A 22,926-nucleotide genomic window follows, 5' to 3' on the forward strand; every position below is an offset into this window, starting at 1 on the left:
CTTTGGCAAATTCAACCCTCTCAGGCAAAAATCGACATTAACCACATCCTTTGGCAAATTCAACCCTCTCAGGCAAAAATCAACATTAACCACATCTTTTGGCAAATTCAACTCTCTCAGGCAAAAATCAACACTAACCACATCCTTTGGCAAATTCAAACCTCTCAGGCAAAAATCAACATCAACCACATCCTTTGGCAAATTCAACCCTCTCAGGCAAAAAGCAACATTAACTACATCCTTTGGCAAATTCAACTCTCTCAGGCAAAAATCAACATTAACCACATCCTTTGGCAAATTCAACCCTCTCAGGCAAAAATCAACATTAACTACATCCTTTGGCAAATTCAACTCTCTCAGGCAAAAATCAACATTAACCACATCCTTTGGCAAATCCATCCCTCCCAGGCAAAAATCAACATTAACCACATCCTTTGGCAAATTCAACTCTCTCAGGCAAAAATCAACATTAACGACATCCTTTGGCAAATTCAACCCTCTCAGGCAAAAATCAACATTAACCACATCCTTGGGAAAATTCAACCCTCTCAGGCAAAAATCAACCTTCACCACATCCTTTGGCAAATTCAACTCTCTCAGGCAAAAATCAACATTAGCTACATTCTTTAGCAAATTCAACCCTCTCAGGCAAAAATCAACATTAACCACATCCTTTGGCAAATCCATCCCTACCAGGCAAAAATCAACATTAACGACATCCTTTGGCAAATTCAACCCTCTCAGGCAAAAATCAACATTAACCACATCCTTTGGCAAATTCAACTCTCTCAGGCGAAAATCAACATTAACCACATCCTTTGGCAAATCCATCCCTCTCAGGCAAAAGTCAACATTAACCACATCCTTTGGCAAATTCAACCCTCTCAGGCAAAAATCAACATTAACCACATCCTTTGGCAAATTCAACCTTCTCAGGCAAAAATCAACATTAACTACATCCTTTGACAAATTCAACCCTCTCAGGCAAAAATCAACATTAACTACATCCTTTGGCAAATCCATCCCTCCCAGGTAAAAATCAACATTAACCACATCCTTTGGCAAATTCAGCCCATCCTTTGGCAAATTCAACCCTCTCAGGGAAAAATCAACATTAACCACATTCTTTGGCAAATTCAACCCTCTCAGGCAAAAATCAACATTAACTACATCCTTTGGCAAATTCAACTCTCTCAGGCAAAAATCAACATTAACCACATCCTTTGGCAAAATCCACCCTCTCAGGCAAAAATCAACATTAACTACATCCTTTGGCAAATTCAACTCTCTCAGGCAAAAATCAACATTAACCACATCCTTTGGCAAATCCATCCCTCCCAGGCAAAAATCGACATTAACCACATCCTTTGGCAAATTCAACTCTCTCAGGCAAAAATCAACATTAACCACATCCTTTGGCAAATTCAACCCTCTCAGGCAAAAATCAACATTAACTACATCCTTTGGCAAATTCAACCCTCTCAGGCAAAAATCAACATTAACCACATCCTTGGGCAAATTCAACCCTCTCAGGCAAAAATCAACATTAACCACATCCTTTGGCAAATTCAACTCTCTCAGGCAAAAATCAACATTCGCTACATCCTTTGGCAAATTCAACCCTCTCAGGCAAAAATCAACATTAACCACATTCTTTGGCAAATCCATCCCTCCCAGGCAAAAATCAACATTAACGACATCCTTTGGCAAATTCAACCCTCTCAGGCAAAAATCAACATTAACCACATCCTTTGGCAAATTCAACCCTCTCAGGCAAAAATCAACATTAACCACATCCTTTGGCAAATCCATCCCTCTCAGGCAAAAGTCAACATTAACCACATCCTTTGGCAAATTCAACCCTCTCAGGCAAAAATCAACATTAACCACATCCTTTGGCAAATTCAACCCTCTCAGGCAAAAATCAACATTACCCACATCCTTTGGCAAATTCAACCCTCTCAGGCAAAAATCAACATTACCCACATCCTTTGGCAAATTCAACCCTCTCAGGCAAAAATCAACATTAACTACATCCTTTGGCAAACCCATCCCTCCCAGGCAAAAATCAACATTAACCACATCCTTTGGCAAATTCAGCCCATCCTTTGGCAAATTCAACCCTCTCAGGGAAAAATCAACATTAACCACATTCTTTGGCAAATTCAACCCTCTCAGGCAAAAATCAACATTAACCACATCCTTTGGCAAATTCAACTCTCTCAGGCAAAAATCAACATTAACCACATCCTTTGGCAAATTCAACTCTCTCAGGCAAAAATCAACATTAACTACATCCTTTGGCAAATTCAACTCTCTCAGGCAAAAATCAACATTAACCACATCCCTTGGCAAATCCATCCCTCCCAGGCAAAAATCGACATTAACCACATCCTTTGGCAAATTCAACTCTCTCAGGCAAAAATCAACATTAACCACATCCTTTGGCAAATTCAACCCTCTCAGGCAAAAATCAACATTAACTACATCCTTTGGCAAATTCAACCCTCTCAGGCAAAAATCAACATTAACCACATCCTTGGGCAAATTCAACCCTCTCAGGCAAAAATCAACATTAACCACATCCTTTGGCAAATTCAACTCTCTCAGGCAAAAATCAACATTAGCTACATCCCTTGGCAAATTCAACCCTCTCAGGCAAAAATCAACATTAACCACATCCTTTGGCAAATCCATCCCTCCCAGGCAAAAAAAAACATTAACGACATCCTTTGGCAAATTCAACCCTCTCAGGCAAAAATCAACATTAACCACATCCTTTGGCAAATTCAACCCTCTCAGGCAAAAATCAACATTAACCACATCCTTTGGCAAATCCATCCCTCTCAGGCAAAAGTCAACATTAACCACATCCTTTGGCAAATTCAACCCTCTCAGGCAAAAATCAACATTAACCACATCCTTTGGCAAATTCAACCCTCTCAGGCAAAAATCAACATTAACTACATCCTTTGACAAATTCAACCCTCTCAGGCAAAAATCAACATTCACTACATCCTTTGGCAAATCCATCCCTCCCAGGCAAAAATCAACATTAACCACATCCTTTGGCAAATTCAACCCATCCTTTGGCAAATTCAACCCTCTCAGGGAAAAATCAACATTAACCATATTCTTTGGCAAATTCAACCCTCTCAGGCAAAAATCAACATTAACTACATCCTTTGGCAAATTCAACTCTCTCAGGCAAAAATCAACATTAACCACATCCTTTGGCAAATCCATCCCTCCCAGGCAAAAATCGACATTAACCACATCCTTTGGCAAATTCAACTCTCTCAGGCAAAAATCAACATTAACCACATCCTTTGGCAAATTCAACCCTCTCAGGCAAAAATCAACATTAACTACATCCTTTGGCAAATTCAACCCTCTCAGGCAAAAATCAACATTAACCACATCCTTGGGCAAATTCAACCCTCTCAGGCAAAAATCAACATTAACCACATCCTTTGGCAAATCCATCCCTCCCAGGCAAAAATCAACATTAAACCACATCCTTTGGCAACTTCAACCCTCTCAGGCAAAAATCAACATTAACCACATCCTTTGGCAAATTCAACCCTGTCAGGCAAAAATCAACATTAACCACATCCTTTGGCAAATTCAACTCTCTCAGGCAAAAATCAACATTAACCACATCCTTTGGCAAATTCAACCCTCTCATGCAAAAATCAACATTAACCACATCCTTTGGCAAATCCATCCCTCTCAGGCAAAAATCAACATTAACCACATCCTTTGGCAAATTCAACTCTCTCAGGCAAAAATCAACATTAACTACATCCTTTGGCAAATTCAACCCTCTCAGGCAAAAATCAACAGTAACCACATCCTTTGGCAAATCCATCCCTCTCAGGCAAAAATCAACATTAACCACATCCTTTGGCAAATCCATCCCTCCCAGGCAAAAATCAACATTAACCAGATCCTTTGGCAAATTCAACTCTCTCAGGCAAAAATCAACATTAACCACATCCTTTGGCAAATTCAACTCTCTCAGGCAAAAATCAACATTAACGACATCCTTTGGCAAATTCAACTCTCTCAGGCAAAAATCAACATTAACCACATCCTTTGGCAAATTCAACTCTCTCAGGCAAAAATCAACATTAACGACATCCTTTGGCAAATTCAACCCTCTCAGGCAAAAATCGACATTAACAACATCCTTTGGCAAATTCAACCCTCTCAGGCAAAAATCAACACTAACCACATCCTTTGGCAAATACATCCCTCCCAGGCAAAAATCAACATTAAACCACATCCTTTGGCAAATTCAACCCTCTCTGGCAAAAATCAACATTAACCACATCCTTTGGCAAATTCAACTCTCTCAGGCAAAAATCAACATTAACTACATCCTTTGGCAAATTCAACTCTCTCAGGCAAAAATCAACATTAACCACATCCTTTGGCAAATTCAACCCTCTCAGGCAAAAATCAACATTAACCACATCCTTTGGCAAATTCAAGCCTCTCAGGCAAAAATCAACATTAACCACATCCTTTGGCAAATTCAACCCTCCCAGGCAAAAATCAACATTAACCACATCCTTTGGCAAATTCAACTCTCTCAGGCAAACATCAACACTAACCACATCCTTTGGCAAATCCATCCCTCTCAGGCAAAAATCTACATCAACCACATCCTTTGGCAAATTCAACCCTCTCAGGCAAAAATCAACATTAACCACATCCTTTGGCAAATTCAACCCTCTCAGGCAAAAATCAACATTAACCACAGCCTTGGGCAAATTCAACCCTCTCAGGCAAAAATCAACATTAACCACATCCTTTGGCAAATTCAACTCTCTCAGGCAAAAATCAACACTAACCACATCCTTTGGCAAATCGATCCCTCCCAGGCAAAAATCAACATTAAACCACATCCTTTGGCAACTTCAACCCTCTCAGGCAAAAATCAACATTAACCACATCCTTTGGCAAATTCAACCCTCTCAGGCAAAAATCAACATTAACGACATCCTTTGGCAAATTCAACTCTCTCAGGCAAAAATCAACATTAACTACATCCTTTGGCAAATTCAACCCTCTCAGGCAAAAATCAACATTAACCACATCCTTTGGCAAATTCAACCCTCTCAGGCAAAAATCAACATTAACCACATCCTTTGGCAAATTCAACTCTCTCAGGCAAAAATCAACACTAACCACATCCTTTGGCAAATCCATCCCTCTCAGGCAAAAATCAACATTAACCACATCCTTTGGCAAATTCAACCCTCTCAGGCAAAAATCAACATTAACCACATCCTTGGGCAAATTCAACCCTCTCAGGGAAAAATCAACCTTAACCACATCCTTTGGCAAATTCAACCCTCTCAGGCAAAAATCAACATTAACCACATCCTTTGGCAAATCCATCCCTCCCAGTCAAAGATCAACATTAACGACATCCTTTGGCAAATTCAACCCTCTCAGGCAAAAATCAACATTAACCACATCCTTTGGCAAATTCAACCCTCTCAGGCAAAAATCAACATTAACTACATCCTTTGACATATTCAACCCTCTCAGGCAAAAATCAACAATAACTACATCCTTTGGCAAATCCATCCCTCCCAGGCAAAAATCAACATTAACCACATCCTTTGGCAAATTCAACCCATCCTTTGGCAAATTCAACCCTCTCAGGGAAAAATCAACATTAACCACATTCTTTGGCAAATTCAACCCTCTCAGGCAAAAATCAACATTAACTACATCCTTTGGGAAATTCAACTCTCTCAGGCAAAAATCAACATTAACCACATCCTTTGGCAAATTCAACCCTCTCAGGCAAAAATCAACATTAACTACATCCTTTGGCAAATTCAACTCTCTCAGGCAAAAATCAACATTAACCACATCCTTTGGCAAATCCATCCCTCCCAGGCAAAAATCGACATTAACCACATCCTTTGGCAAATTCAACTCTCTCAGGCAAACATCAACATTAACCACATCCTTTGGCAAATTCAACCCTCTCAGGCAAAAATCAACATTAACCACATCCTTTGGCAAATTCAACCCTCTCAGGCAAAAATCAACATTAACCACATCCTTGGGCAAATTCAACCCTCTCAGGCAAAAATCAACATTAACCACATCCTTTGGCAAATTCAACTCTCTCAGGCAAAAATCAACATTAACCACATCCTTTGGCAAATCCATCCCTCCCAGGCAAAAATCAACATTAAACCACATCCTTTGGCAACTTCAACCCTGTCAGGCAAAAATCAACATTAACGACATCCTTTGGCAAATTCAACCCTCTCAGGCAAAAATCGACATTAACCACATCCTTTGGCAAATTCAACTCTCTCAGGCAAAAATCAACATTAACTACATCCTTTGGCAAATTCAACCCTCTCAGGCAAAAATGAACATTAACCACATCCTTTGGCAAATTCAACCCTCTCATGCAAAAATCAACATTAACCACATCCTTTGGCAAATCCATCCCTCTCAGGCAAAAATCAACATTAACCACATCCTTTGGCAAATTCAACCCTCTCAGGCAAAAATCAACATTAACTACATCCTTTGGCAAATTCAACCCTCTCAGGCAAAAATCAACACTAACCACATCCTTTGGCAAATCCATCCCTCTCAGGCAAAAATCAACATTAACCACATCCTTTGGCAAATCCATCCCTCCCAGGCAAAAATCAACATTAACCACATCCTTTGGCAAATTCAACTCTCTCAGGCAAAAATCAACATTAACGACATCCTTTGGCAAATTCAACTCTCTCAGGCAAAAATCAACATTAACGACATCCTTTGGCAAATTCAACTCTCTCAGGCAAAAATCAACATTAACCACATCCTTTGGCAAATTCAACTCTCTCAGGCAAAAATCAACATTAACGACATCCTTTGGCAAATTCAACCCTCTCAGGCAAAAATCGACATTAACAACATCCTTTGGCAAATTCAACCCTCTCAGGTAAAAATCAACACTAACCACATCCTTTGGCAAATACATCCCTCCCAGGCAAAAATCAACATTAAACCACATCCTTTGGCAAATTCAACCCTCTCAGGCAAAAATCAACATTAACCACATCCTTTGGCAAATTCAACCCTCTCAGGCAAAAATCAACATTAACCACATCCTTTGGCAAATTCAACTCTCTCAGGCAAAAATCAACATTAACCACATCCTTTGGCAAATTCAACCCTCTCAGGCAAAAATCAACATTAACCACATCCTTTGGCAAATTCAACTCTCTCAGGCAAAAATCAACATTAACCACATCCTTTGGCAAATACATCCCTTCCAGGAAAAATCAACATTAACCACATCCTTTGGCAAATTCAACCCATCCTTTGGCAAATTCAACTCTCTCAGGCAAAAATCAACATTAACCACATCCTTTGTCAAATTCAACCCTCTCAGGCAAAAATCAACATTAACTACATCCTTTGGCAAATTCAACTCTCTCAGGCAAAAATCAACATTAACTACATCCTTTGGCAAATTCAACCCTCTCAGGCAAAAATCAACATTAACGACATCCTTTGGCAAATTCAACCCTCTCAGGCAAAAATCAACATTAACGACATCCTTTGGCAAATTCAACCCTCTCAGGCAAAAATCAACACTAACCACATCCTTTGGCAAATCCATCCCTCTCAGGCAAAAATCAACATTAACCACATCCTTTGGCAAATCCATCCCTCTCAGGCAAAAATCAACATTAACCACATCCTTTGGCAAATTCAACTCTCTCAGGCAAAAATCAACATTAACCACATCCTTTGGCAAATTCAACTCTCTCAGGCAAAAATCAACATTAACGACATCCTCTGGCAAATTCAACTCTCTCAGGCAAAAATCAACATTAACCACATCCTTTGGCAAATTCAACTCTCTCAGGCAAAAATCAACATTAACGACATCCTTTGGCAAATTCAACCCTCTCAGGCAAAAATCGACATTAACAACATCCTTTGGCAAATTCAACCCTCTCAGGCAAAAATCAACACTAACCACATCCTTTGGCAAATCCATCCCTCCCAGGCAAAAATCAACATTAAACCACATCCTTTGGCAAATTCAACCCTCTTAGGCAAAAATCAACATTAACCACATCCTTTGGCAAATTCAACCCTCTCAGGCAAAAATCAACATTAACCACATCCTTTGGCAAATTCAACTCTCTCAGGCAAAAATCAACATTAACCACATCCTTTGGCAAATCCATCCCTCCCAGGCAAAAATCAACATTAACCATATCCTTTGGTAAATTCAACCCTCTCAGGCAAAAATCAACATTAACCACATCCTTTGGCAAATCCATCCCTTCCAGGAAAAATCAACATTAACCACATCCTTTGGCAAATTCAACCCTCTCAGGCAAAAATCAACATTAACCACATCTTCAGGCTTGTTTTGGCAATATAAGTCCTAAAACCTTGTCTGCTTATCAGAGATTGTTGTTGTTGTTGCTATAGTGTTTAACGCCATTTTAAAGCACAAAACAGGCTATACATGGTGGCCAGTATTAATGATGGAGGAAGAACCCAGTAAAACCCCAGAAAGAACCGGCAAGCTTTCTCACATATCCACACTGGCCGAGCCCAAGACTCAAACCCATGCAGACCACTCGGGCCCCCTTATCAGTGATGACTGGGGGATTGGTGTCTGCTTGCCAGTGTCAACTGGTGAATTAGTGTCATTGAGTACAACTGGGAATGAAATGCAAGTTCTTCCTCAGTTAACTCTGAGGAAGGCTTGCCTTATGATGATCAAATAAGCATGATCAAAAAAATAATTTCTTCAAATACAATATCCAATTAATGCATAATACTTGTACAATAGAACAACCTTTACAACATGAAGGAACTTACAATCCTTGATTCCAGTCTCCTAAAGTATAGAAAGCATCTATGAGTCTTATATGAGATATGAACAATGGACAGCATGGACTGATGAAGGGATGTGATCAGAAAATTAAATCCAAGAAATTCAGTAGAAGCAGAGTAAAGCATATCATCATTATGAAGTTGCTAAGGGACCTGAAAAGGCAACCTGTTGGTATGCTTGTATAACCCTAACTAATTCAATTTCAGCTCTGAAATGCAAGGGTTCTCAGAAAGATGCTGGAAAATATTGTATTAGATCTCTGCCAGAGTTTGAATAATGTCAGCCAGTGAACAGTTTTGTTTATTAAATGCCAGGCTAGTATCATCTGCCCTGACGTCATGAGCTGATATGTGTATAAATTCATATGGTCATGGGTTAATTCCTTATAGTCTCGGAAGATAACCCAATAAATCCAAAATAAAAAAAGTCTGAGTATATCATCCCTTTACTGAGTCATACAAATAAGCACTGGCTCAGTACATTTAAGGTACCACTCTGATGGGGTCCTGAATAGATTCTTGGGAAGAAGAGTCCGAAAAAAAGACTACAGTTTCAAATTAAATTATTTCAGCTGTTCTTTTGGCAATTAAATCAGGATCCATCATTATGAAACTGCAAGTTCTTTATGTCAATTTGTAAGGCATGCATTTCATTTATTATGTGAGTGATTAGGGACCAGGTCTTGAATCAGAGGTCAGTAAACAAGGCTTTAGACAACAGTTCAAAGGATTACTTGTTCAGCCACACTAATACCTAAGTAAGGTATCACTTCTGACAAAGAAATAAGGCTTGCATCAAAACAAACCGAAATTGGCAAGAAGTGTAAATAGGTCTTAGTTCTGGCCTATGTCATTCCTTCTGTGATGGTAAAATGTATTGGAAATTATGGAATGGTAGCCATTGATTAAGCTGTAATTGAGGCTAACTTTTTTTGTCCAAAAGGCAAAGAAAGAAGTTAACAATATGCCATGGCTTCCAAAGGAGTGAAGTTTCTCTGCTCACACTACTGGGTGATAAATTTCCACTTCCCTTCATCAGCTTTCAAAGTAGAATTTCTGTCTATCTGTTTGCAGAAAATGTATTTGTACATGCATGATTGATATGAACCAGGCATGTAGATTTATCATTTCCTGGTTATGATGAAAAACATACATGTGTGGTGATTTCAGCAGACATAGAGATGACTTAATTTTCATGGAAATCTCTACTGCATGATTCGGGAGATCTTTCATCCATGATTTATTGCACCTGAGGGGAGCAATTTAAGTGGTGGGGGGAAAGGTATATGCATTGAGACTGTTTCATTTTAGTGATTGCCAAGGTTTTTTGGGACTATAGGGACAAAGGTTGGGAATTTGGCATTCTACCTTATTGGAAAGACATCCCCAATGGACACAGATTTTACTGAAGACCATTCTTTGCAAATCATTTGATTCTGCCCATAAGTACAGTGATCATTTTCAAAATGATGCAGACTTTAATTTGTGGATGTATTGATAACAACATCACTGGAGAAAAGAGAAAAAAGAAGAGATCTGGGGATTTTTTTCTTTTCTTGCCTTTAGAGATAACTGAGATCAGCAAAATTATTGGAAAGAGTAAGAACACCATTTCCAGATAGCATCTCATGCAAAGATTGAAAAGCATTTGCAAAGAGTTTTACCTCCTGGAGGTTAATGTGCATGAAATATTCTGAAAAGGTGCTGGGTACCCCAGCCAGTCATGAAGATGTCCTTCAAATCATGATTTTCAGTAATAGAATCTTCAGTAAAAGCCGTAAGATACCTCTCATTTGCTGAAATGAAACCTAACTTAACCCAAAACTTTGATCATTTTTGGCAAAATCTGGTTTTCACTGGGATCATCTGCCTTATGGCTGTAAATAAGATCATCAGCTAAATTTAAAAGATCCAAGACAGAAGAAATTACATGGCTGATATTTGACTCCCTAAGCAGATGGAAGATGCCATTTCAATGATTTTGAAGATCTGTTTATGATGGTGGTAAACTTGATTCAGAATTTAATCTTAGTGCATGACATCTCTTTGTTTAAGAGTTAAAGATTAAACTTGAAAGAGAGAACTCTAAACTTGTATATAACGTTCCTGAAACTGAATGGTAGGAATTTCAGGTAGACCAGTAATTATGATATAATGGTATACACCTAAGTAGACTGCGAAATCTCCTTCCTGAATTGTACCAAGTACTGACTTCAGGGTCTCAGCCTGAGTGGTGGATGTTTTCTGTGAGAAGGAGGCTGAGGTCTAGAGTGAAAATCAATCCTTCTCTCTCTGTGCCCTGTTGTGATTCACTCTGAAAAACTGATTAGTAGCAAAGGAAATAGATACGGTTCCTCATCAGGCATGTCTTGGAGGGTCCTTCATTTCTCCTATTTCTCTGGTCATCTTGGAAAATTATGGTGGGGTTCTGTGCTGCTGTGGCCATGTCAGCCTTTCTTCCCTGATGACCTGTTTCCATATCTCCCTATGCAACCAAGGAATAGATGACTGAAAGACAAAGGGATGATTGGTGGTGGTCTCTGAGCTGTGTGAACATGGGTAGAAAGGAATGTCTCTGCACAAAATGAATGCGAAACGAAGGGGCTGGATTAGGATTAGGATTTGAAAAGCTTTTAAAAAATTTTCTGTCATATCGCTACAATGTCTGCAGTGTGGCAGTTTATAGTGATGTGTAGCACTGGGACATCATGCTGCAGACATGTAGCATGATGTCCCACCAAGTCACATTATCCTGACACCAGGCCGACTAGTCCTAACACTAAGCTTTTAATGCTGAGCACCAAGTGAGGCAGCTGTTAGTACCATTTTTGTAAGTCTTTGGTATGACTCAGCTGGGGTTCAAACCCACAACCTACCGCTTCCAAGGCGGACGCTCTAACCACTAGGCCACCGGAGCAGTCACGAAGCAGCTGGAAACAAACTGGGAAGTGAATATTCAGCTGCCCTTTTCATTATACGAATTACACATGAGACTAACTCCCAAAGACTTCCCCTGATAGTCCATGAGGCTTGGAGTCCATCCACACTGGGAAATGGTAAATGCAATAGTTTGCTTTGAGCATTGTCTAAAGTCTGAGATGGGTGTAATGTCTCTGGAAAAGGAAATCACCAGACTGTTCATAATCCTGATTAGGCCAGGACAGTTCATGGCAAAGTCCAGTGATCTGCACTGAATATTTTAAGACAATTGATCATCAAATCTGATGTCAGTCACACCGTGTTCATGACAAAGATGGTGATGGACATAGCAAGGTTAGATATTTAAGTGTTTAACATTATTTTTTTCTGAGTTTATCGTGGTATAAACTGTCAGCTGCTGACTCACACAGCCCGAAGGGTGTTATGTAAGCTGTCTGAGTCGGCAACTGACAGTTTATACCATGATAAACTCAGAAAAAATGTTAAACTCTTATAATTGAAATTTCATTTATTCGTTGCGTTATTTTTTTTGCATCATTAAAAAACAGAAATTTAATTGAGCATAGTAATACATGTTTGGGGTTTTCTGTTGCGTTGCTATTTATTGCAATAAGGTCATCATAATACCAGTCCTTCAACCAACAGAAGGCAAATTTATTCAATTATTATTTTTTTAAAAATTGTTAGAATGTTCTTTTCCTTTAATGCTTACTTCATGTCTGCCTTCACTGGCAGTGTTTATCTTATGCTGTACACGTGACTCTATTTATAGAAGTGGGTATTCTTAGAAAAGTAGTTCTCCTTACAGTTCATAGAGAAATAAACGCAATTCATTTTGATCACATGGTAACATTCTGACCAATGGAAATGTTACTTTCCTTTACCAGCTACTGGCATATCAATTATCAGATGTCTGCATCTCTGGTCTGGGACTGGACATAACAGGGGGGCCAATCATCACACCCAACTAAGTTGAGACTTTTATGCTGAGACTAGAATGGGTCAGGTACATGGCTGGGTGACATCAGGTCCCACGGACCAGTACCAAACTTTTAAGGGAAAGATCACAACAGCCAATACTGAAGTGTACATGCAGCATGGGATTCTCCAAGACTGGTCCACATGGGTCATAATACCATGTTGATATTGGTCTGAAGCTTGTGTTAACAATGTATATGAGCATAACACTGCAGTTGCATAGGACCAGTTACAATAGAAAGTAGTTCCTTTATTCACATGAATGCTATATGTGTATTGTCGCACGTGTTCAGTATCAGTGAATACTGAACAATTCTGACAAAGTAAAGTTAACGGGGAAAAAATTTAGCATATAATAATACTATGTACAATATAGTAATACTCTGTTCCATACAATAATACTCTGTTCCATACAATAATACTCTGAAACATACAATAATGCTATGTTCCATACAATAATACTGTGTCATACAATAATACTCTGAACCATACAATAATACTCTGTTCCATATGATAATACTCTGAACTATATAATAATTCTATGTTAATATAAAAAAAATATGAAGACTTCAATTTCCAACATTTTCATTTTCTTATCTAATATTTAACATCTGTTCAATAGCCAAGCCTTTGTATATTTTACCTGAGCAGATTCTATTGAACTATCAATGAGAAATAGTTTACCTTAATCTGCAATGGTCTGGTTTCTACAGGCAGACTCATAAGGGCTATATTCCTCTTGCGTCCCTGGTTTACCACTTTCCATTGACCCTGCAGCTCAAACTTGGGTAGTGGGAACCTGGCAAGAGATTACATTCCTGTCTATAACATAATTCATAACAGCCATATAAGTTACCCATATTACATGTGAAGCAACTATATTATGAGGTGTTTTCTAACAAGGCTGTGTCATAACAAGGTATAAATATGTAATTTTGATGTGTTCTAACAAGTCTGTGGCATAACAAAGTATAAATACATGATTTCTACAAGTTCTAAAAAGGCTGAGTCATTACAAGGTATAAATGTATGAAAATCAGGTTATTTAATGAATTCAATGTGAAACCACATTATATATGGTTCATATCAGCCAAAAACTAAAATCAAGTGAAACAAAATTATTTAACAATAAAACAAAACTGAACCAGCCTAACCGGATTCATACCACATCTGTATTATATGAGGGGAGGAAGTATTCTGAGGAGCTTTCTAGTGAGGAACACTGTACATATATTGCAAATTATACAAATCTGATATTAGCTAAACATAATTTTTGAAGATTTATGGATAATAATAAAACTACCATATGACCCTTCCATTTATTTGATATTTAGAATATTGTTGTTGTTGTTATAAAGTTTAATGCCATTTTTCAGCACAAGATAGGCTATACACGGCAGCAATCATAAATGGTGGAGGAGAACCCAGGAAAACCCAGGAAAGAACCACCAATTTAAAAGATACTGGCAAGCTTTCTCACATACCAACATTGGCCAAGCCCAAGACTCAAACCTATGCAGACAGAGATGAGATGGCAGTGATCCGCAATGGTGAGTGCTTTAAACCACTTGGCCACTCGGGGCCCCTGATATTTAGAATGAATAACTTGATTGTTTTAACAACTGAATATAATCTAATAACTGGAAGAATCATCATCATGGTAAAGCCATGCATATATTTGTACATTTCTGTTTGACAACATTTTGTTTTGAACTCATGTGTTGTTCAATGCTGGAAATCTATTCTTTTAACATCTAAAATACAATTGTTTACCTTTCATACAATAGTAATTTTAAACTTTATTTTTCCCCAAATATTAAATTATAGTAATTAAGCATCATAATAATAACAAACATAACATATCTGATTACATTTTGCCAAATATGAAAATCAGTTTCAACTTTAGACCTTTGTTCATGTTTTGGCTTCACAACTGTCTATCTGATAATTCATGATAATTGTACAATCAGTGATGCTGAAATGATTTCTATAAAGTAAAAAAGAACTGAAGATTCTGAAAACATTTAACTGACTTACAAAATGCATTGCACATGTAAAAAATAAATTAAAATATCCAAAATTGTAAGTGTCCAATTATTTAATAATGTTGTTAAAGAATAAAATATTTTTTATATAATTAATCAATTAGAAATTGATGCCAACAATTTTCACATAATTCTGACCATTATCTTAGCAAATGCAACATTGACAACAACACTGCTAACATTATCTTTTCAAATGCAACAGTGACAACAATTTTGGTAGCATTATTTTATCAAATGAAACAATGCCAACAACTCTGGTAACATTATTTTATCAAATGCACCAGTGACAACAACATCGGTTAAAAGAAATGGTAAGTCTTAATGTTGCCTTAGGCACTACGCCCTGCCCTCTAAAATATGGGCCAGTCACAAGATCCAGGGGGAAACATCACTTTAAAATGGAATAAAGTGTGTAGTATGGTTGTATTCCAAATGTGATCCAAATCAGGTGATCCTAAAAACCACAAAGCAAGTTATTCAAAGTCTTAATTCTTCACCTTATGTCCCCATTTAAAGTCCTAATTCTTCACCCTATGGCACTATTCAAAATCCTTAGTCTTCACCCTATGGCCCTATTCAAAATCCAGTTCTTCAACCTATGGCCCTATTCAAAGTCCTAGTTCTTCACCTTATAGCACCATTCATCTGCCTGACCCAGGAGGATAACACTGAGGTTAGCTTGATAGAGATAGAGACAAAGAAAGGAAAGTGATGTAACAGTGTTCTTTGACAAATAAACTGGTCAAGGAGCAAGTGAACTGTGATGAATTGACTAATTGATCCATTACCATATATACTCAATTATTAGTGTAATCCAAACAAAAACAACAAAGATCCTGATCTGCTGTAGCATAATGCACCTTCAGATCAAGGTTTATGTTGTTTGTTCTACTGATTACTCCTAACAAACAGCACAGACTCAGATCTGTAAACGGCACATCTGGGTACGTGCAGTTTTAAGTTGGACTCATCTAAGAAGTATATATGGTAATTCATAAGAAATCCATCAGCATTTGAAAGACTATGCAGTCACCGGATATTGATCATGTGACAGCTGGTGTATACTGGTATGGATGGATTTCAAATGAATAACTCACTGAGCATAAGCTTCAACAGAAACAGACACACCATGAATAACTCACTGAGCATGAGCTTCAACAGAAACAGACATACCATGAATACCTCACTGAGCATGAGCATCAATAGAAACAAACATACCATGTACAACTCACTGAGCATGAGCTTCAACAGAAACAGACAAACCATGTACAACTCACTGAGCATGAGCATCATTAGAAACAGACAAACCATGTATAACTCACTGAGCATGAGCTTCAATAGAAACAGACATACCATGTATAACTCAATGACCATGAGCTTCGATAGAAACAGACATACCATGTACAACTCAATGAGCATGAGCATCAATAGAAACAGACATACCATGTATAACTCACTGAGCATGAGCATCAATAGAAACAGACATACCACATACAACTCACTAAGCATGAGCTTCAGTAGAAACAGACAAACCATGTATAACTCACTGAGCATGAGCATCATTAGAAACAGACATACCATGTACAACTCACTAAGCATGAGCTTCAATAGAAACAGACAAACCATGTATAACTCACTGAGCATGAGCATCAATAGAAACAGACAAACCATGTATAACTCACTGAGCATGAGCATCAATAGAAACAGACATACCATGTATAATTTTGAACTACAGATTTACCCTTCTTGAAGGTATAGAAAAACCATTATGTTTTGTTGTTTCTCATCTTAAATTATTTTGCCAAATTCCATTGTGCAGGTAAAATCCTTTTTTATTTCATCTACTGAGCAGTGTTTTGATTAAACCAACAAGATCTCATCTCGTTCTACATATATTCATCTATGTTCAACTTACAATTAACTTAGTACAAAATTAGAGTTGCTCTTTTCCACTTTACATGTCTGGGTAAATTCTCAACAACAGTTAACATCTTTCAAAGGCTAATTTGATATAATAATCAATCAACTAACCCTCAAAATATTAAATGCCCAAATCTCAGTTAACATAATAAAAAAGTAGAATAAAATAAAACATTAATAAATTTGCTATTTTTTATGACAACTTGCTATAAACAACTGAACAGCATTGCATCAGTATTGTTTCAGAGAAGAAATAAAAGTGAAATTAGAGAAATTATGACATTTAATTCCTGGTCACAAAGAAAAACAAGAGGCCATGGAGACTGAGATCACTCACTTTACTGACATCGGCAAAATGCAAGAGATTCTGGCCACAAAATTTGTGGAGAAATTTCTTCCAATGCTGTTGATTACATATATTATAAATACAATTGTTTCAAGGTTTCTGTCTGTGGCAACCCTCATCCATATTTGATGGTAAATTAGCATAATTTGTCCAATGTTGGAAAACCTCAGTGCCTGGATGTTTTTGTCAATATTGGTCAGATTCCATTTCTGTGAGATACAGATGTTTATGTGTTTCTTAATGGTGGACATATCTTATGGTAGATAGGAATCACACATCAATTTGAAGCTAGAATATGTTATGTCACATTCGATAGACCTTCAAGCTAGAATATGTTATGTCACATTTGACAGACCTTCAAGCTAGAATATGTTATGTCACATTTGACAGACCTTCAAGCTAGAATATGTTATGTCACATTTGACAGACCTTCAAGCTAGAATATGTTATGTCACATTTGACAGACCTTCAAGCTAGAATATGTTATGTCACATTTGACAGACCTTCAAGCTAGAATATGTTATGTCACATTTGACAGACCTTCAAGCTAGAATATGTTATGTCACATTCGAAAGACCTTCAAGCTAGAATATGTTATGTCACATTTGACAGACCTTCAAGCTAGAATATGTTATGTCACATTCGATAGACCTTCAAGCTAGAATATGTTATGTCACATTCGAAAGACCTTCAAGCTAGAATATGTTATGTCACATTTGACAGACCTTCAAGCTAGAATATGTTATGTCACATTCGAAAGACCTTCAAGCTAGAATATGTTATGTCACATTCGATAGACCTTCAAGCTAGAATATGTTATGTCACATTCGATAGACCTTCAAGCTAGAATATGTTATGTCACATTCGAAAGACCTTCAAGCTAGAATATGTTATGTCACATTTGACAGACCTTCAAGCTAGAATATGTTATGTCACATTCGAAAGACCTTCAAGCTAGAATATGTTATGTCACATTTGACAGACCTTCAAGCTAGAATATGTTATGTCACATTTGACAGACCTTCAAGCTAGAATATGTTATGTCACATTCGATAGACCTTCAAGCTAGAATATGTTATGTCACATTCAAAAGACCTTCAATCTAGAATATGTTATGTTACATTTGAAAGACCTTCAAGCTAAAAGATGTTATGTTACATTTGAAAGACTTTCAAGCTAGAATATATTATGTCACTTTCGAAAGACCTTCAAGCTAGAATGTTTTGTCACATCTGGTCAAATTCTGCATAGCAGAATATGAGAAAAAGTTATTCAATGAGTTTTTAGTTTCAAGTAACAGCAGCCATATTTTGACAGCACCTTAGCAGCATTTGTACAAACTGTAAATGGCCTTAATGCCAGGATACAAAAAAATTGACAAAAATTCTGCCAAGCAATTTTGAGTTGTTTAAAGGTTTTTCTGTTTTTAGAAAAAATTGCTATATTGATGTCAGATCAGCATAATCTCTGAAAATGTGAAAGAACTCCATTCCAGAATGTTTTCTGCTAAATTTTGTCAAAATTCTATTTAATGGATTTGGACATGAAGTTATTTAAGAGGGGTTTGTATTTAAGAGGGTATGTATTTAAGAGGGGTTTGTATTTAAGAGGGGTTTGTATATAAAAACATTGCCCATATTTGATGGTGGATCAGAACATTGAAAGCCTTCCAAGACCTGTAGTACAGTTTATGAGAAGAAGCCAATTAAAGGTTTTTCCATTTTTCATAATTGTGGCCATATTTGATTACTGATTGGAATCATTGGTACAAGTTTGAAAGTAATTGATGCCAGGATGTTGGCAAAATATCGCAAAATGTGCAGTTTTTGAGAAGTAGTTGTTTCAAGGGTTTCTTACTGTCCTGAATAGGTTGCTATATTTGAAGGCAGATTAGCATTAAAGATTTGTAAAGATTTTAACGGTCCTCCCACCAGGCTGCTGGCTGCTGTGTGTGGCTGAAATTGGTTTAGAGGTTGAATAGCAGTTGTTGAAGAATGCATGATAGACAATACATGACAATGAAAGAGCCAGGAGATAAAAACAGATTTGGGTTCATAAAACATGTTTGCCCCCATTGCAGACACATAGACCAACTACAGACATATGTCTGTTATTAAAAGTGTCTCATTATTTAGTAATGGAGGTCAATATACATAAATGCAGAAGAACTGCAGACGTTTTTCCAAACATTAGAAACTGCTAAAAAATGTTATCTATTGCTATAATGAGGGTGGGTAATCAGAAAATATGGGAATGACATTCTTTTTGTAGTAAAGGACTACCCAAGGTTATGATAGATCAAAAGCACAATGAGGGTGGTAACTGAGTATTAGCTAAAATTGATGAAAACACAGGAACAGTATGAAGAAAGGGTTTTGTTTCAGTTATTTGCAAATAATGCTTATCATAACCCTGCATGTAAAACAAAGAAAGAAAACAAAGTTAAAGATACAGCTTGAATATGAGACAATTGAAGACAAATGGATACTTCATCTGAAAATTTGGGATAGACAAAATGCTTTAATTCCACAAGTAAAATAAAACCAGAATATTAACTGTCTTTGTGTTCATTAATGTTGAGATAACTGGCTTTGATTTTAAATTAAAATCAGTGAATTATATGTATAATTTCTGCATTAACAACTTCAAAGAGAAAGATTTGTATATTCTCAAGTCACTATAAAATTATTAACAGACTATCTTCAGACTAGCAAATGGTTGAAAAATATATGAATTACAGTCCCAATATGGATGTCATTGACCCTTATTTTTACTACATTTCCAGACCTTACTAACTGCTTATTTCAGCACAGTATATAACTCAGATTCAACTAACACTTTTTGCAATCCCTCAGATTTTGATTTGGGTTTTTTTCTTCATCAAAAACACATTTTGCCACCTTTACATTTAATATCCCTAAATTGCATTACTGTCCAAATGGCTGACTTTGTCATGTCCATGAATAGTGCCCAGATGTGTGATGACATGCCATCTTTTCTAATAATGTCCACTACATGAAAATTTAATCATGTCATCTACATACAGACAAGTGAAAAGACAAGACTGAATCAAGATGTTCCCACTGAAAGCAGTGAGAGAATAAAACCCCTGAGTATTCTAAAAACCTGAATTATTGGGTATATTTTGCAACAGTATACAGGATCCAAATGGAGATAGGTTGTCCTATTACCACTATATACCACTTCCTCATTAATCTCACCATGATCCATATTCATCCCTAGTTACATGTTACAAGATCCAGTTAATGTGAACTTAACTTGATGCATGTACCAATATATGCATTAATCCACACTCACGATAGGCTATACATGGCAGCCAGTATTAATGGTGGAGGAAGAACCCGGGAAAGAACCACCGACCCACGAGAAGCTACTGGCAAGCTTTCTCACATACCCACATTGGCTCGACTCAAACCCACGCAGACAGAGGTGAGATGGCAGTGATCCGTAACAGAGAGCGCTTTAGACCACTCGGCCACTCAGGGGCCCCTCAGAAACTCTAAAAGTAGCTTATAATGCAATAACATCTATGGATCCCATTTATTTATTTCAAAATTTAGCAACAAAAATGAAGACATAACCAAGTTAATCTCTTGGATGAAAATGATATTGATCATCTGATATGTATAGAATCACATAAATGTCTGAGTTTTTTTTTCAATGTCTGATTATAGCTAACTATAATTGAGAAATAAAAGAGAAATATATTAAATATATTAAAGTATTAGTATATTAATATTTATAATGTCACAAGACAGCTTATTCAGATGTGTAAGTCATCAAGTCCACTGTGGGACTTAAAGTATGAAACAAAAGCTACGATTTTAAACAAATTTACTATTTAGATGTTTATGCTCCTTTATTTTGTCAACTATTTAGAAGTTTATGTTCCTTTATTTTGACAACTATTTCTCAGCCCGCCAAGCCATATCCTATATACTTATCTTATATCAGTGGCAGTGGTAAACCTCCCTTGATCCACCTGTGCAAACTGATAAAAAAAACTCCAGTCAAGGATGCCACAAATAAAAACCTTGAAACAGTTGTTTTTATAATATATGTAATCAATAGTACTGGAATAAATTTCTCCACAGATTTTGTGTCCAGATTCCTTTGCATTTGGCAGAAGTCAGGCAGGTGAGCAATCATGGCTCCAGTCCCATTTAGGCCTCTTGTTTTTCTTTACAACCAAGAATTAAGTTTTATAATTTCTCTAATTCACATACATGTCAATGCCATCTGTCTATATTCTGGAACCCTCTTGACAGGGGGAGAGATGTATAAGGACTGGAAATTTCATATCTATGGTAGATTTGGTGTATGTAATAAAGAATTAATACGCACACAGTTTTCAGAAATAAAAAGTTCTATATGTATTCATTTATAATGCAAGTAAAACTACAAACTGCACTGATCCAGATCTGCTGCTACATTATTCGCCTGCAGATCTGGGTCTATGCAGCTTGCAAGGAGTAATCAGTAGAACACAGATCCAAATCTAGGAGTAATTAGTTGAACACACACCACAAGTCCTAATCTAGGAGTAATTTGAAGAACACATAACACAGATCCTAATCTAGGAGTAATAAGAAGAACACATAACACAGATCCTAATCTAGGAATAATTAGTAGAACACACAACACAGGTCCTAATCTAGGAGTAATTTGAACACACAACACAGATCCTAATCTAGGAATAATTAGTAGAACACACAACACAGGTCCTAATCTAGGAGTAATTTGAACACACAACTCAGATCCTAATCTATGGGCACATTATGCAGATCTGGGCATATATTGTCTGCAACTGGACATCACTTGTACAAAAATATATACATTATGTGATATGGTGTTGTTAGAGTGCACATACATCCAAAAGTTGAAAATATAAAGGCAGCTTTGTCTTGCTAAAGAACCTAAGCACAGAGCTAATGCTAGCTGACATCCCTATATATGACAACCTAAGCACAGAGCTAATGCTAGCTGACATCCCTATATATGACAACCTAAGCACAGAGCTAATGCTAGCTGACATCCCTATATATGACAACCTAAGCACAGAGCTAATGCTAGCTGACGTCCCTATATATGACAACCTAAGCACAGAGCTAATGCTAGCTGACATCCCTATATATGACAACCTAAGCACAGAGCTAATGCTAGCTGACATCCCTATATATGACAACCTAAGCACAGAGCTAATGCTAGCTGACATCCCTATATATGACAACCTAAGCACAGAGTTAATGCTACCTGACATCCCTATATATGACAACTATGATGCTAGCATAAGCTAATTACTGAACAGATCAAATTGTATGGTAGTGATATTGGATGCAGATAAAATCAACACAGAAAACACTCTAAAATATCTCTGCAAATTAATTTGAAAATCATCAAATAATTTTCATGGGTGAAATAAAAAGCAAAACAGACTCTATGCATATCACAGACTTTAATGCCACTTTGTATATTAAAGTTTTGGCTGTGTATCACTTACATACTTTCAAAATTTATTAAAATAAATTTCAGAGATTAAAAATGTCACTGTGTTATTGTCCCTTACAAATCTATATGTTTTTGAGGACAGAAGAACATCAGCCTTACTCTTTGGCTAAGTTAACACGTGCTGTGTCGGCTCCCAGTGGGATCCCGTGCTTCTGCATAGTCTGTAAGAGAGTCTCTTTCAACTCGTTGTTGTAGGAGTCAAAGTCAAACACATTCCGCACCACACTTGTCAAACCTTCATTTGGGTATTTCTGAAACAAAAGGCATGTA

The 22,926-nt window shown here is 37.1% G+C and overlaps 1 protein-coding gene across 1 annotated transcript in view; it reads right to left on the reverse strand.

Annotated features, from left to right (window-relative positions):
* LOC149781244 (von Willebrand factor A domain-containing protein 8-like) overlaps positions 1–22,926 on the reverse strand; it is a 203,976-nt gene that overhangs the window by 92,622 nt on the left and 88,428 nt on the right. The window contains exons 26-27 of the mRNA XM_089935327.1: positions 22,756–22,907; positions 13,501–13,615 (exon numbers count right to left, since the gene is read on the reverse strand). Coding sequence (XP_089791453.1) covers positions 13,501–13,615; positions 22,756–22,907 — 267 coding nt within the window. The remainder of the gene's footprint in view (positions 1–13,500; positions 13,616–22,755; positions 22,908–22,926) is intronic.

Source organism: Sinohyriopsis cumingii, chromosome 15 (genome assembly GCF_028554795.1).
Source record: "Sinohyriopsis cumingii isolate HCF-2022 chromosome 15, ASM2855479v2, whole genome shotgun sequence".
Classification (NCBI taxonomy): Eukaryota; Metazoa; Mollusca; class Bivalvia; order Unionida; family Unionidae; genus Sinohyriopsis; species Sinohyriopsis cumingii.